Source organism: Micromys minutus (genome assembly GCF_963924665.1).
Source record: "Micromys minutus genome assembly, chromosome: 27".
In the NCBI taxonomy this organism is placed as follows: Eukaryota; Metazoa; Chordata; class Mammalia; order Rodentia; family Muridae; genus Micromys; species Micromys minutus.
Window position 1 is genome coordinate 8,902,781 of NC_137962.1, and position 15,032 is coordinate 8,917,812.

General features: G+C 38.2%; 1 protein-coding gene across 1 annotated transcript in view; it reads right to left on the minus strand.

Annotated features, from left to right (window-relative positions):
• KCNQ3 (potassium voltage-gated channel subfamily Q member 3) overlaps nt 1–15,032 on the minus strand; it is a gene marked incomplete at both ends in the record, with an annotated part of 293,642 nt that overhangs the window by 11,176 nt on the left and 267,434 nt on the right. The window contains one exon of the mRNA XM_080938898.1: nt 13,114–13,140. Within this exon, the coding sequence (XP_080795024.1) occupies nt 13,114–13,140 (27 nt within the window). The remainder of the gene's footprint in view (nt 1–13,113; nt 13,141–15,032) is intronic.

The following is a 15,032-nucleotide window of genomic DNA, read 5'->3' on the forward strand; positions in this document are numbered from 1 at the left end:
ACTAAGCTCTGGCTGTCACCACTATCTTAGAAAATAATCCTCTTCTCATAAAAGCAGTGGAAAGCAGATGACATGTGTGGAAAGGATCAACATAATTCCTTGGGGCATGAAGATAGACTTTTGTGGTTTAGTTTAAAGAAATATGAAGTGAGACAAGTGTGGGGATTTATATAGTGTCTTATATCTACTTAATGCTTGCCTTAAAACTCAACATCCTGCCTTGGTACAAGATAAAATGTGAAGATATTAATTACAGATAAATTAAATAAGGACATAATTAATGACAGCCACTTTATCCTGACCTGGAATTTTGACATGACCTATAAATACCAGAAGGATAATGAGAAGACCCTCTTACTCTATCAGTTCTGAAATTCAAGATTCATTTTTCTTAGAATCCAGATGGTTCATTGCATCGCTTAAGAGTCTGAATTGCTTTGGCCATGCTCATTTAATAGCTCAGTAGTCTCAGATGACACATTAGACCGTCTTAGGAATCAGCCCTGAATCACTCACAACCCCCACACCTAAGAGGCTTACAGAATCCTTCCTCCAGCAAAGTGGATGCTCAGCTTACTTATTAATTGGGCTGCATGAAATCCAAGACCCCAATGGATAATGAAATGCAAGAAAACGTTGGTGAGTGAACTTCAAAACCCATTTCTGTCTTTCTCCATATGAACTCCCAGTGAACAATACAGACCCTATTCCTGGAGTATAGTGGAGAAGGTGCTGACAACAGTCTTCTTTGGAGAGCAAGAGTCCCTGGTTTGTTAAGTGTGGACAAATAATATCCACATTTGGATTTGAAAACTGAAAACAGATGAAGCAGGGATGGAAAAGTAAAATCAAATTGTTTCTGGTTTTCTCTTTCTGATCATAGCCCCATGTTCAATCGGAAAGCTAGCCATGTTCAATGGTGCAACGTTATCTGACATTTAGAACTATGATGTGCTCTGATATCTACTTGAAGAACCCATATTTCTTCTTATATCTGAATTACAATTACTCTCATCTGAAACTTTGGCTGGTTCCGGGGCATTAGCTTCCAGGATAACATTTCAGCATATCCAGATGTTCAGTATAATATCCTACATGCAATATTCCCATAGTATGTTCCAATATTTTCTCATCCACGGTGCTTAGACACCAGCATTCAAAATTTAACTAACTGATGAATTTTCTGCTAAATAAGATGTCCTTCGAGGACACTGGCAGCATCTAAAGAGAGTTTAGTTAAACAATAATTTGGGAAACTCTTTATGGGTAAAAGCAAAGGACAGAGACCAAAACAGAGTATGAAAGTTAAGGGTAAATGCTTGTTTGTATCACTCTTCTAACACCCAGGGTAACAAGAGATACCAAAAACTAGCATAGAACTTCTCCGACATTGTTCACAGTTTCCGAGTAGAAGAAAGGGGCTTATCCAGATGATTACAACAATAGAACTTTGAACTATACCTTCTTCCACACAAGTTCAAGACCTAAAATATGTCTATATGTGTAGAATCAACAGGCTACCAGATGTAACCAAGTTAAAGTGATACTGAAATGAGCGAACTTTTGATCCAATGAGTAGTGTCTTTATTATAAAAAGAAAAGAGAGATTTGACACCAATATACTAAGGAAGAAAAAGACCATGAGAAGATAGAGAGATAGATTTGACTGATGGAAAACTAAAAATTGCCAGTGGTCACCAGGAACAAGGAAGAGGCAAGAGAGACCATACTCAAAAGTTTTTGGAGGGATCATGGTCCAGGCAACATATTAACATCAGGTTTCCAGTCTCCTGAACCATAGAAAATTTCAGTTGTTTTAAATCATACAGTCATTCAGTTTGTGGTAATTTTTTATGACTGTCTGGGAACACTAATGTACCTATAATTGACAGTTGAACGGCTAAATAAATATAGCCTTCAGACTTGTCGGATGAGAAGAGATGGGCAAAGTTTTTCTGAGCCAAGGAATGAGGAGATTTTGGGGAGAGATGTTACACATATAAAGAGAGGAACATCCCTCTTCACATTTTCACAGACATAAAATGAAATTTCCATACTTTTGAAGAAACGAGAATATATTTGTTGTCAGCTAGCTTCCTTCCACTGGAGAAAGTAAATCATTTACTTGGGTTGTAAGTGTGAATGGATACTCATTGCTTGAAGGAGTAGGTCACATCTTCATAACCAGTATCCATATATGGTATATTTCCAGCTTCTATTGAATCAAGAAGTCATCAAGGCTATATCATACACAGTCCTACTTTGAGGTGGGGACAGTATCGGGCCTGACACTTTGCTGCTCTCAAACCCAGACTTGGTAGGGAGAATTATGAAATGTCAGGCCCAGAGCCAGTACTGAAAATAAAACCTATGCATTGATTCTTCTCCAACATCTTTGTCCCAACCTTATTATAACCTAGTGTGAAGAAGTGTTTTAAATAGCTGAAATATCCCAATTATTTCCCAGGGAAATTAGAAGCACACATAAAATTTACCACATGACAGGGATCACTCAGGATATAACACTTTGGCCCAAATATCACTTCAGCCTCTCTATTATTCTATAGCGTTAGCCACTATTGTAGGTCTGAACAGCAGGAGAAATACTAATTGTATGGGGTCATACTCGAACCTCTTGTTTTGCACAGAGTACCAATTTTCTCATCAGTAAAATTAGGGGATTGTGTTAAGTGCTATCAAAATTCCTCCCCCTTAGAATCACTGGTTCTATGATATAGAAGGACTTTATTGCCAATAGCACACACGACTGTGACATGAATTTCATGTGGTGATGTCAGAGGGACAGAGTATGAATGACAGCACTGGGTGGCCTGTGCTTCCTCTGCACAATGGGTTCTGGCTCTGTGCCTTTGCTGGTCTCCATAGCCTCTTCTGGCAAGGAATGCAGCTCTGTGAGCCAAGACAGGGCAATGGAAAATAAATAAGCAAAGGGACACCTGCAGTGATCATCTAAGCAACTGCAGGGATTAGTTCTGTGCTTGGGATCAGGATCTGTTGACTTTGACCAGCTAAATCCAAGCACATCTGCAGCTTTCTACATAGACACTATGCAATGTCCTTAACCTCGACTTCAGACTCAAAGCCAGACTGGCCAAGTTTCATCAGGACTGGAGGCCCACGTGCCCACAGGTTGCTGGGAGCTCACAAGCGCTGCAGGAGTGCTCTCCATCCTAAGTGGAAGGGTGAGTCAACCTCCTCTGCCCACTGTCTACCCCGGGAGAGGTCACCCAGAACTCTGGAGATACAAGCAGCAGTACTTCTGGGAGTGCACACTTCTTGCCATCTGATGCATCAGGACTGGGCTCTGCCATCTGAACTCACAGCCTACCCAGAGAGACAAAGACCCAGGAACAATCACCCTCTGAAGACCACGGGCCCACAGACCCACAAGAGAGACAAGCTCCAGTAAGACACAACAAGGTCACCTAGTATCACCTATAACAAGATGGAAAGACTCTAAGAAACGGAAACCAAGGCAACCTGGCAACATCACAACCCAGTTCTCCCACCACCGCAAATAGTAGATAGCCCAGCTCACCAGAAAAACAAGATTTAGAGTTAGAATCATACTTCATGATGATGATAAACATCTTTGAGAAACACATAAATTACACACTTAAGGAAGTACAGGAAAACCAAAAGAATACATGCAAATGAGTTGAAGCCCTTAAAGAGGAAACACAAAAATCACTTAAAGAGCTACAGGAAACCACAAATAACCAGGAGAAAGAACTAAAAACAGAAATAGAAACAATGAAGGAAACAAAAAAGGAGACAACACTGAAGTTGGAAAACCTAGGAAAGACATCGGGAGCCATAGATGCTAGCATCACCAACAGAATACAAGAGATGGAGGAGAGAGTCTCAGGAGTAGAAAATTTCATAGAAATCATTGACACAACAGTCAGAGAAAATGCAAAAAACCAAAAAGATTCTAACCCAAAATATGCAGAAAATCCAGGACACAATGAGAAAACCAAACCTAAAGGTAATAGGTTTAGAAGAGATTGAAGACTCCCAAATGAAAGGGCCAGTAAATATCTTCAACAAAATTATAGAAAAAAAACTTCCTTAACCTAAAAAAAGAGATGACAATGAACACACAAAAAGCTAACAGAACTCCAAATAGACTGGGTAAAAAAGTTCTTCCCAACACATAATAGTAAAAAACAAAACAAAACAAAACAAAACAAAACCACCCCACAAATGCTCAAAACAAAGAATACTAAAAGCAGTAAGAGGAAAAAGGACAGTAAACATTTAAAGGCCGGCCGATCAGAATTATGCCAGGCTTTTCAAAAGAGACTGACATCATACAGACACTAAGGGAACACAAGTTCCAGCCCAGGTTACTATAACCAGCAAAACTCCCAATCACCATAGATGGAGAAACCAAGGTATTACAGGACAAAAACATATTTACAAAATCTCTGTCCACAAATCCAGCCCTACAAAGGATAATAGATGTATAACTTCACCACAAAGAGGGAAACTTCAACCTAGGAAAAAAAAAAAAAAAAAAAAAAAAAAAAACTAATCGTCTTGCAACAAACACCAAAGAATAAAAGCACACAAACAGAACTCTACCTCTAACAACAAAAATAGCAGGAAACAACAATCACTATTCCTTAATATCCTTTAATATCAATGGACTCAATTCTCCAATAAAATGACAGAGACTATCAGACTGGATACATAAACAGGATCCAGCATTTTGCTACATACAGGAAACTCATCTCAGCAACAAACACAGGTACAACCTCAGAGTAAAAGGTTGGTTAAAAAAAACTTTTCAAGCAAATGGTCCCAAGAAACAAGCAGGAGTAGACATCCTAATATCGAAGAAAATAGATTTTCAACCAGAAGTCATCAAAAAAATAAATAAATAAACAAGGATGAACACTTTTTACTCATCTAAGGAAAAATCTATCAAGATGAACTCTCAATCTTGAACATATATGCTCCAAATACGAGAGCACCCATATTCATAAAAGAAACTTTACTAAAGCTCAGCATATATTACATGACACACAATAGTAGTGGGAGACTTCAATACCCCACTCTCATCAATAAACAGATTATAGATGCAGAAACTGAACAGAGACACAGTGAAGCTAATAGAAGTTATGAACCAAATAGATTTAACAGACATCTATAGAATATTTCACCATAACACAAAAATATACCTTCTCAGCACCTCATGACAACTTCTCCAAAACTGACCATATAGTTGGTAAAAAAAAAAAAAAAAAAAAAAAAAAAAAAAAAAAAAACAAGAGATAAAAGAAGACTAAAATAATTACATGCATTCTATCCAATCACTATAGACTAAGGCTGGTCTTCAATAATAACAACACCAAAAAGCCCACATGGATACGGAAGCTAAACAGTGCTCTACTCAATGATAGCTTGGTCAAGGAAGAAATAAAAAAAGAAATCAAAGACTTTTTAGAATTTAACAAAAATGAAGGCACAACATAGCCAAACTTATGGGATACAATGAAAGCAGTGCTAAGAGGAAAATTCATAGCTCTGAGTACCTCCAAAAAGATACTGGAGAGAGCATACACTAACAACTTCACAATATACCTGCAAGCTCTAAAACAAAATGAAGCAGATCCACGCAAGAGGAGTAGACAGCAGGAAATAATCAAACTCAGAGCTGAAATCAACCAAATAAAAACAAAAAGAACTATACAAAGAATCAACAAAACCAAGATCTGGTTCTTTGAGAAAATCAACAAGATTGATAAACCTTTAGCCAGACTAACAAAGGTGCACACAGAGAGTATCAAAATTGACAATTTCAGAAATGAAAGGGGAGACCTAACAACAGAAACTGAAGAAATTCAAGAAATCATCAGGTCCTATTACAAAAGCCTAAACTCAACAAAACTAGAAAATCTAGAGGAAATGGACAATATTCTAGACAGATACCAGGTATCAATGTTAAATCAAAATCAGATAAAACATCTCAACAGCTCCATAACCCCTAAAGAATGAGAAGCAGTAATCAAAAACCTCCCAACACAAAAAGACCAGGACCTGATGGGTTTACTGAAGAATTCTATCAGACCTTCATAAAACACCTAATACCAATATTCTCCAAACTAGTCCACAAAATAGAAACAAAGCGAATACTACCCAACTCATTCTTTGAAGCCACAATTGCACTCATTCCTTGACCATGAAAAGACCATCAAAGAAATAGAACTTCAGAGAAATTTCCCTTATGAAAACTGATGCAAAATATTCAATAAAATTCTTGCAAACCAAATTCAAGAACATTTAAAAATGATCATTCACCATGATCAGTTGGGCTTCATCCCAGGAATCCAAGGGTGGTTCAATATACTGAAATCAATCAATCTCATCCACTATATATACAAACTAAAAAAAAAAAAAAAAATCACATGATTATCTCTCTAGATGCTCAGAAAGCATTTGACAAAATTTAACATCCCTTCATGTTAAAAGTCTTGGAAAAGCCAGGTATTCAAGGCATATACTTAAACATAGTAAAAGCAATATACAGCAAACCAGTAGCCAGAATCAAAGTAAATAGTGAGAAATTTGAAGCAATCTCACTAAAATCAGGGACTAGACAAGGCTGTCCACTCTCTCCCTACCTATTCATTATAATACTTTAAGTACTAGCCAGAGCATCAAGACAACAAAAAGAGGTCAAAGGGATAGAAATTGGAAAGGAAGAAGTCAAAATATCACTATTTGCAGATAGTATACTTAGTGACCCCAAAATTCCACTAGGAAACTTTTACAACTGATAAACAGCATCAGTCAAGTGGCTGGATACAGAATTAACTCAAACATATCAGTAGCCTTCCTCTACTCAAAGGACACACAGGCTGAGAAAGAATATAAAATACCTTGGTGTGACCCTAACCAAGCAAGTGAAGGATCTGTACAACTAGAACCTCAAGTCTCTGAAGAAGGAATTTGAAGAAGACCTCAGAAATTGGAAAGATCTCTCATGGATTGGAAGGATCAACATTGTAAAAATGGCCATCTTGCCTAAGGCAATGTACATATTCAATGCAATCCCCTCAACATTCCAAGTCAATTCTTCATAGAGTCAGAAAGAGCAATTTGCAAATTCATTTGGAATAATAAAAATACTCAAGATAATAAAAACCATTCTCTCTCTCTCTCTTTCTCTCTCTCTCTCTCTCTCTCTCTCTCTCTCTCTCTCTCTCTCTCTAAAATCTGAACATTTATTTCTAGTGTTTTTGGAAAAAATTATCTAAAATATTCCATAAGAAACAGGAAGACCAGGATTTAAAAATTAACTTCTAGCAAAAACCATTCTTAAGAATAAAAATCTTTTGGGGAATCACCATCACTAACCTCAAGCTGTATTAGAAATCAGTTGTGATAAAAACTGTATGGTATTGGTACAAAGACAGGCAGGTAGACCAATGGAACAAAATCAAAGTCCCAAAAATGAACCCACACACCTATGGTCACTTAATCTTTGACAAAGGAACTAAAAACATTCAACAGAAAAAGGACAGCCTCTTCCACAAATTGTGCTGGTTCAACTGGCACTCAGCATGCAGAAGAATGCAAATCAATCCTTCTTATCTCCTTGTACAAAGCTCAAGTGCAAGTTGATCAAAGATCTCCACAAAAAAACCAGGTACACTGAAAGTAATAGAACAGAGAATTGGGAAGAACTTAGAACACATAGGCACAGGAAAATTTCCAGAACAGAACACCAGTGACTTAAGCTCTAAGATCAAGAATTGACAGATGGAACCTCATCAAATTGCAAAGCTTCTGTAAGGCAAAGAACACTGTCAAAAGGACAAAACAGCAACCAAAAGATTGGGAAAAGATCATTACCAATCCTACATCTGAGAGAGGGCTAGTATCCAATATATACAAAGAAATCAAGAAGTTAGTCTAGAGGATCAAAGAATCCTATTAAAAAATTGGGTACAGAGCCTCACAGAGAATTTTCAACTGAGGAATATCAAATGGCTGAGAAGCACCTAAAGAAATGCTCAACATCCCTAGTCATCAGAGAAATGGAAATCAAAACAACCCTGAGATTCCACCTCACAGCAGCCAGAATTGCTAATACCAAATACTCAGATGACAGAAGATGCTGGCAAGGATGTGGAGAAAGAGGAACACTCCTCCACTGTTGGTTGGATTGTAAATTGGAACAACCACTCTGGAAATCAGTCTGGTGGTTCCTCAAAATATTGGACATAGAGGACCTGAGGACCCAGCTATACCACTCCTGGGCATGTACCCTAATGTAGCTCCAACATCTAACAAGGACACATGCTCAACTATGTTATAAGCAGCCTTATTTATAATAGCCAGAAGCTGAAAGAACCCAGATGTCCTTCAACAGAGGAATGGCTACAGAAATTGTGATACATATACACAATGGAATACTACTCAGCTATTAAAAACAATGATTTCATGAAATTCCTAGGCAAATGGATGGAACAAGCTATCATCCTGAGTGATGTAACCCAGTCACAAAATAGCACTCATGGTATGCACTCACTTATAAGTGGATACTAGCCCTCACCCCCCCAAAAAAGCTCAGAATACCCAAGAAACTATCCACAGAACTTATTAAACTCAAAAAGAAGGAAGACCAGAATGGGAATGCCTCAGTCCTTCTTAAAAGGGAGAACAAAATAGGGGAAGAAATACAAGGTCAAATAAAGGAGCAGGGTTTGAAAAAAAAAAAAATTTACAGAGACTACCTCACCTGGAGAACCACCCCATATGCAGTCACCAAATCCAAGCACTATTGCTGATACAGAGATGTGTTTACTGGAAGGACCCAGATATGGATATCTCTTCAGAGCCTCTCCCAGAGTCATATAGATACAGATGAGAATGCTTGCTCGTAAACATTAGACTGAACATGGGGATCCCAATGAGCTAGAGAAAGGACTGAAAGAGCTGAAAGGTTTGCACCCTAATGAGAAGAACAACATCATCAACCAGCCAAGGCACTGAGGTGGAGAGGGTGACTGGGAGAGTGAGCACCTTCATGGAAGCAAGTTGAGGGGGAGAAGGAAGGGGGTGGGGGAAAGGTTATAACATTTGAAATGCAAATACAGAAAATATCTAATAAAATTGGGGAAAAAGTCCTTAACCTTTTGGAATCTCAGCTATTATGCATAAAATGAGGATTGTAAATAGTACTTAGATCACAGTGTGGCTGCGAGGTTTGATGTACATAGACCCATACCCAGCAAAAACAAAACAAACAAAGAAACAAAGAAACAGGAAACCCACCACCACCACAACAACAAAACCTCATTCTTTTTTAAGTTACTGTCATTGTTTTAAATTCTTTGATCCAAAGAATAATTTTCTACTAAATGAGATAGTCACCATCTCAAGGCAAGAAAAAAGGAATCTGTCTAGAATGATGTTTTTGCTCTCTAAAGACAAACTTTCTGAATGATGTTTGTATTCAAAGTGAACTGTTTGGAAATACAAATTGAACATTTGGATTCCAGCAAGCAGTTGTCAACATAGTTACCTGTTTTTAGACTTTAAAACCCATAGCTTTCATCACAAAGACACCCTAATTTTCAACAGGGGTCTTGATGCCTATATTCTGAATACTTATAAACTAATGGTTGAAGTAGTGGTCAGAACATAAAATACTAGTCTCTCTCAACACACGTTTGAATAAATAAGTATAGTTCAATGTGGATGATCCTTGGTGCAATATTATCAAGACGTTGAAATTGATGGATACACATTATGTTGTGATAGATAACAACTGTTTTTCTCTGCTTGTTACATTCAACATTCATGTGGGGAGGAGTATGTTATTACATTTAGGAACTTACTTTCTTTTTTCTTTCAGTTCACCCAAGTGAACTCTAATGCATTTTTCAATCACTATAGATTAATCCACTGTGATAGAAACATATCACAGGGGTTGACCAGTAGTAGTGTCTATTTTCTAAGCCAAAAAAATTGTCTAAAGTATGAGTATAAAACCCAATTGGGCCAATATGTAGGTTTTCCTGGGTTTTTCAAACTGCTGGCTCATGAGTTTAAGTCTACAGAGGAAAGAAGAAAATGTTTTCTTGGGTTTGCTAGCATACACAGGTTAATCAATACATGGAAAGTCAGGTATAAGAGTAAACTCATCATGGAATGAAGAGAGATAGAAGATGAAAGAGAAAATTCCAGAAAGTTCTCATCCTTGATCCCAGAAGCTTCTGAGCAACTATAATGAATATGTCAGCTATTACATTTCTTTTAACAGTTAAAGTAAAGTAGTGTAAATTGACTTTATGATATTTATATGATATAGGCTTTGTCCATTCACTATTCATCCACACACTATCTGCATCCATCCATCAAACGCACCCATCCCCCATCCATATTTCTCCCTACTGGTTCATTAACTTATCCATCGTCCATCTACCCACTCATTCATTTAACTATCCTCGGTCTACCCACTTTCACCGTGTACCTACACAAGGTTGACCAGGTTGTCAGGTTATGTTTAGTTGCCTCAGAGGTATCCAGTCTACTAGAGAAAGTAGACAAGGAAAAAGTGTATTAGGTAATCATCAGTAGACACTGATGGCTCAGAAGGACAGCGAAGCAGAATCAAAGGGGGAAACACTGATGCTGCAAGAGTGAAGACGGAAGAACGTCACCTTAAGCAGAGTACATCGGGAAGAACCCCACGTGAAACAGACAACCATATGAAATGCTACAACAAGAGTTCTTGGCTGATGGTGACTCCTCTAAGGCCAGATCATGTCTCCATCAAGTTGACTAAGCTCACGTGGTACTCATGGACACTGACTGTTTGCACTTTAGGGATATTCCTTCCTAAAGAATATAAGAAGGATGAAAACTCTACCCTGACTATTTCTGTGTTTGCTGGTAGTGTCAGGTGTGTGAGTACTTTAGATCAACTCTTTAAAAGTAACATGGGGTAAGACAGGCTATTTATTCACTCAGCAAGTATTAAGGGGATTATATACATATATATGTATATATATCAGGCATAATATTATATATATATATATTTCAGGCATAGGTTTAGCCTAAACAATGATAATAAATATACACATACATAATGTACATGTATGTAATATATATATATATGTATATATATATATATATGTATACACTATACTTTATTACAGAAATTCTGAATCCTAACCATGGTCATCACAATATAGATATTCAAACCAGGTAAAAGAGGTGGGGGAGACACCTGCTTCCATTTTTATAAGAGCTAATCAGCATAGCATGTCAAGTGTTCAGCTCTTGTGAGCCTATCATGGAAATTCCCTATCTCTCCCTGTCTTTCTGTCTGTCTCCGTCTCTGTCTGTCTGTCTGTCTGTCTGTCTCTCTCTCTCTCGATTAATCTCAGGAGCACACATGTGAAAAAAGAAGTATAACATTATCAGAGCCAATCCTCCAGTCAACCATAAGTATTCAGTTGGGCTTATGTCCTAAGAAACAGCCAAGAAAGCCTTAACTAAACATTCAGATTGTAAGCAAACAGGAACTTGAGATCCCACCAATATGCTGACTAAATGATTCCTTTCTCACCCTCAAAAATACATCTGGATCTGAAAAAAAGAACCAAAACCAAAACCAAAAACAAGAAACAACTCTTTCCGCGTGTTGTCAAACAAACAAATGTGAGCTGCTTGTTCTAGAAAGATTGGCAATAAGATGAATTTCAGATTTCACTCTTTTGGAGATAATAATGAAGTGAGACTGGAATGTCAGTTGATTGGCAGCCTATTGAAGAAGCTAATCATAAAGTAACCATGAGCAAGAGCAAGTTTTCTTTCATTTAAAGCATCTGTTTATTCTTGAACATTTTGTTGTTACCCCCTCCTTGCCTTCTTGTATGAAGAAGTGGAGCCCACACTTCCTCAGGCTCCCTCTGCCTATTATTCCAGGCTGTGTGCTTATACTTGCTCCCTTCACCTTCCTCACCAATCTACAAGTCCTACCTGACTATGGTTTCAATCCTGGATGAAGAGGATTGAGTGGCTCCTGTAACCAACTTTGATCTCCCCTAAGAACGAGCCAGCAGACACCCAACTCTAACCGTAACAAATCAAGTAACAGATTTCCCTCTGTACTTTCGCAGATGGAGGGTTCTCACAGAGACACAAATAAGTTAGTTGCTGCCTTTCGGGGAGCCTCTTTTCCACTTCCAAAGAAACACCCCCAGGAAAGCCTCAAATGTACCTATTTGGTCACGAACTGAACCAGAATCAGAAACTTTTAGGCATATTTGGAGTAATATTCAGTACTCTTAGCCATGGTTTCAGTTAGCTATAATCCGAAAATGCTACATGCAAAGTTCCACAGGTTTAAATCAGTAGTGCTCTGAGCTGTATGTTGACATCTCTTATCACCTCACCCAATTTTTGTCAAAATGAATCATCTTGCTTTATAAATCAGAACAGGGTCTAGACCTGGGGCACCTTCTATAGTGGGGTAGGAAGTTGAGAAAAGTAGTCAGTCACAACCATGAACCTCTTCTTGCCTCTGGAGTAGCCTGCAGTGTTTATGATTTACTGGAAAGCCTCAGGTGTATGGGGATCATTAACGGCAGTCTGGATTTGCTTTCAGAAATGCCATCTTGGAGCCCAACGAACAAATGGAAAGAAGTCCAATGATAAAGATCATTCTAACATTCAGGTTTGACTTTGATGTTTCGTTTGGTTACTTAGTTCCTATGAAAATTCAGAAGGGATAGATGAACCTTTCTAAGTCTTGGTCTCCTTAAACACAAAGGAAGATACTAGGACTCCTCTCACATAGTGACTGTGCAGATCAACTGTGATAACCTCTTCAGAGCTTAGCTCTGAGTAGCTAGACATTCATTCTGTAGCTGTTGCTATTATTCTTATGAAGTTGTCCTTGACTAAATTCACATGAAAATGGCAGAGGAATCAGTGCTCAGCAACAGAGAAAGCACCAAAGACTAATTTGTGACCAACATGGCTACCTAGTAGTTTTCCACCATGCAGGACTAAACCCTCCCCTGAAAACAATGGGGATGTAGGGAGGGTATTCGTAATAAAATGTACCTGGCTGCAGCTTCCAGTTGTTCTTTCCTATAAAAGGGAGAGAGAAAGAGAAAAAGACTCATAAATGGCATGAAATGGTTACATCTTACCCCCAAAGCTGTCTTAATGCTTCACTTGGAAGTCAGAATATGATAAATGGAAAAAAGAAACATTCTGGAGCAGATGGTAGGTGTAGAAAGACACCAAAGGGTGAGGCAGACTTTGTCATGTGTCCCATGCCCCTTCCTTCACCATGTGGTCCTATTCTCTCAAGTTTGTCTTAGTTGCTTATTCATCAAGAAAATGGGTGACTACCTACTCAAGACCAGTATCTATCACCCAACTCAGAAGTTTTATTTTATAGTAGAGTCAGATCAGGAAATCAAAACTGTCAAATGTGGTTGCTATACTCCCACTTCTCCCTATCATCATGGTCAACAGTGTTCCCTAGACAATAAATTATTTCATGTCTCTTCTCTCATCAGCTATTATTGTAAGTGCTGGGGTTTTTTGGATGTGTCAATCAAGCCTTATAACAACTCTAAGAGTAACTACTATTGTCACACTATTGTTTTTTTTGAGGAAGTGGAGGGACAAAGAAGTTAAACTAATTGCCTAAGGTCTCAGATGTGAAGCAGTAGACTTGGGATCCCAATCCATGCAGTGCCTCTAGAACACGTGCTGTAGTAATTAGGCCGAGCATATGGTGGTCACATATTTGCCACTCTGAGTCTTTGGTCAGCTCTGCCTAGAATCTTCTACCCCTTTTCTCTATGTACAACTGTCTTGTCCATCCATCAAATCCACCAGGGTGAGCCTCAATCCAGACAGGGTGTTCTAGCTGTGGGGTAACCAACAGTGGTTTCCGAAGGCTGTAATTTCAGAACTCAGTGTCTTTCTTTCCTATTTCATCTCCACTGTGTTTCATAGATCCCTCTAGTGACGACTTTATCATCATTGATCGAATAAGCTGCTGTGAGTTAGGTACCAAGACAGATCTAGTCATATCTTACTCGATTTCATCCTCACAACATCAATTGCTTCAGAAATGGGCATTGTTTATATAAATGTCCCTTGACCTAACTTGTGAGATGCAGGTGAGTATGTACCAGAGTACCATATACTTCTTTCTAAAATAACTTTTCTTCCCAGACACAGAATGAAAAGAACAAGAGCGTTGGCAGAAGAATTGGGCTCTGTTTTTTGTTCCAGCATTTACTTGCCATATCACATCAGGTATTAGCCTCAGTGTTCTGACTCTTCACTTATAAAAATGGTCACAGGGATAGAAAGAGAGGTCCAGGAGAAATCACAAATGACGACAATATTTCTTTCTGACATAATGAATTACCCTGGAATTAGTGTGTGGAATGTTTTCCAACTTTGTGAATATACTCAGATCACTAAACCATCAGATTTTCTTATAGTGAGTTAAATGTATTTCAATAAAATTAGATTTAAATTGTAAATAAAAGGAAAAAATCCTATAGGAAGGAGGTGAAGAAACATCGGTGAATCTGCTTTTTCTCTTTCACTAGCACATGGTGTGGGTTGGCATTCAGGGACATTCCACTCCCAAAGGAATGCCTCATTTTCAGAGTGGTTGCTAAGTGAGTTTCTCTAGTGACTTTGTACTTTTGTCCTTGAAATAAAACAAGAAAGGAATGTTCCCTTTTAGTTTAAAAGCCGTTCCCATATCACAGCAGCTGTCTGCAGCACAATGTAGCCCTCAAGTGTCTGACAGCCAAGACAATGCCGTATTTATAATAAATCAACCAAAAAGAATAGGCCCATTGCCAAGGCTTTGGGATACACAGTAAATGAAAATCTTCTTGACTCTACATTCAGTCTGGGTACACATGATCTTGGTTCTGAGTCCAAGGTTATTCTGTTTTCTTACAGGGGAACATACTGTCCTATTCTATGGAGGCTCTGGTTTA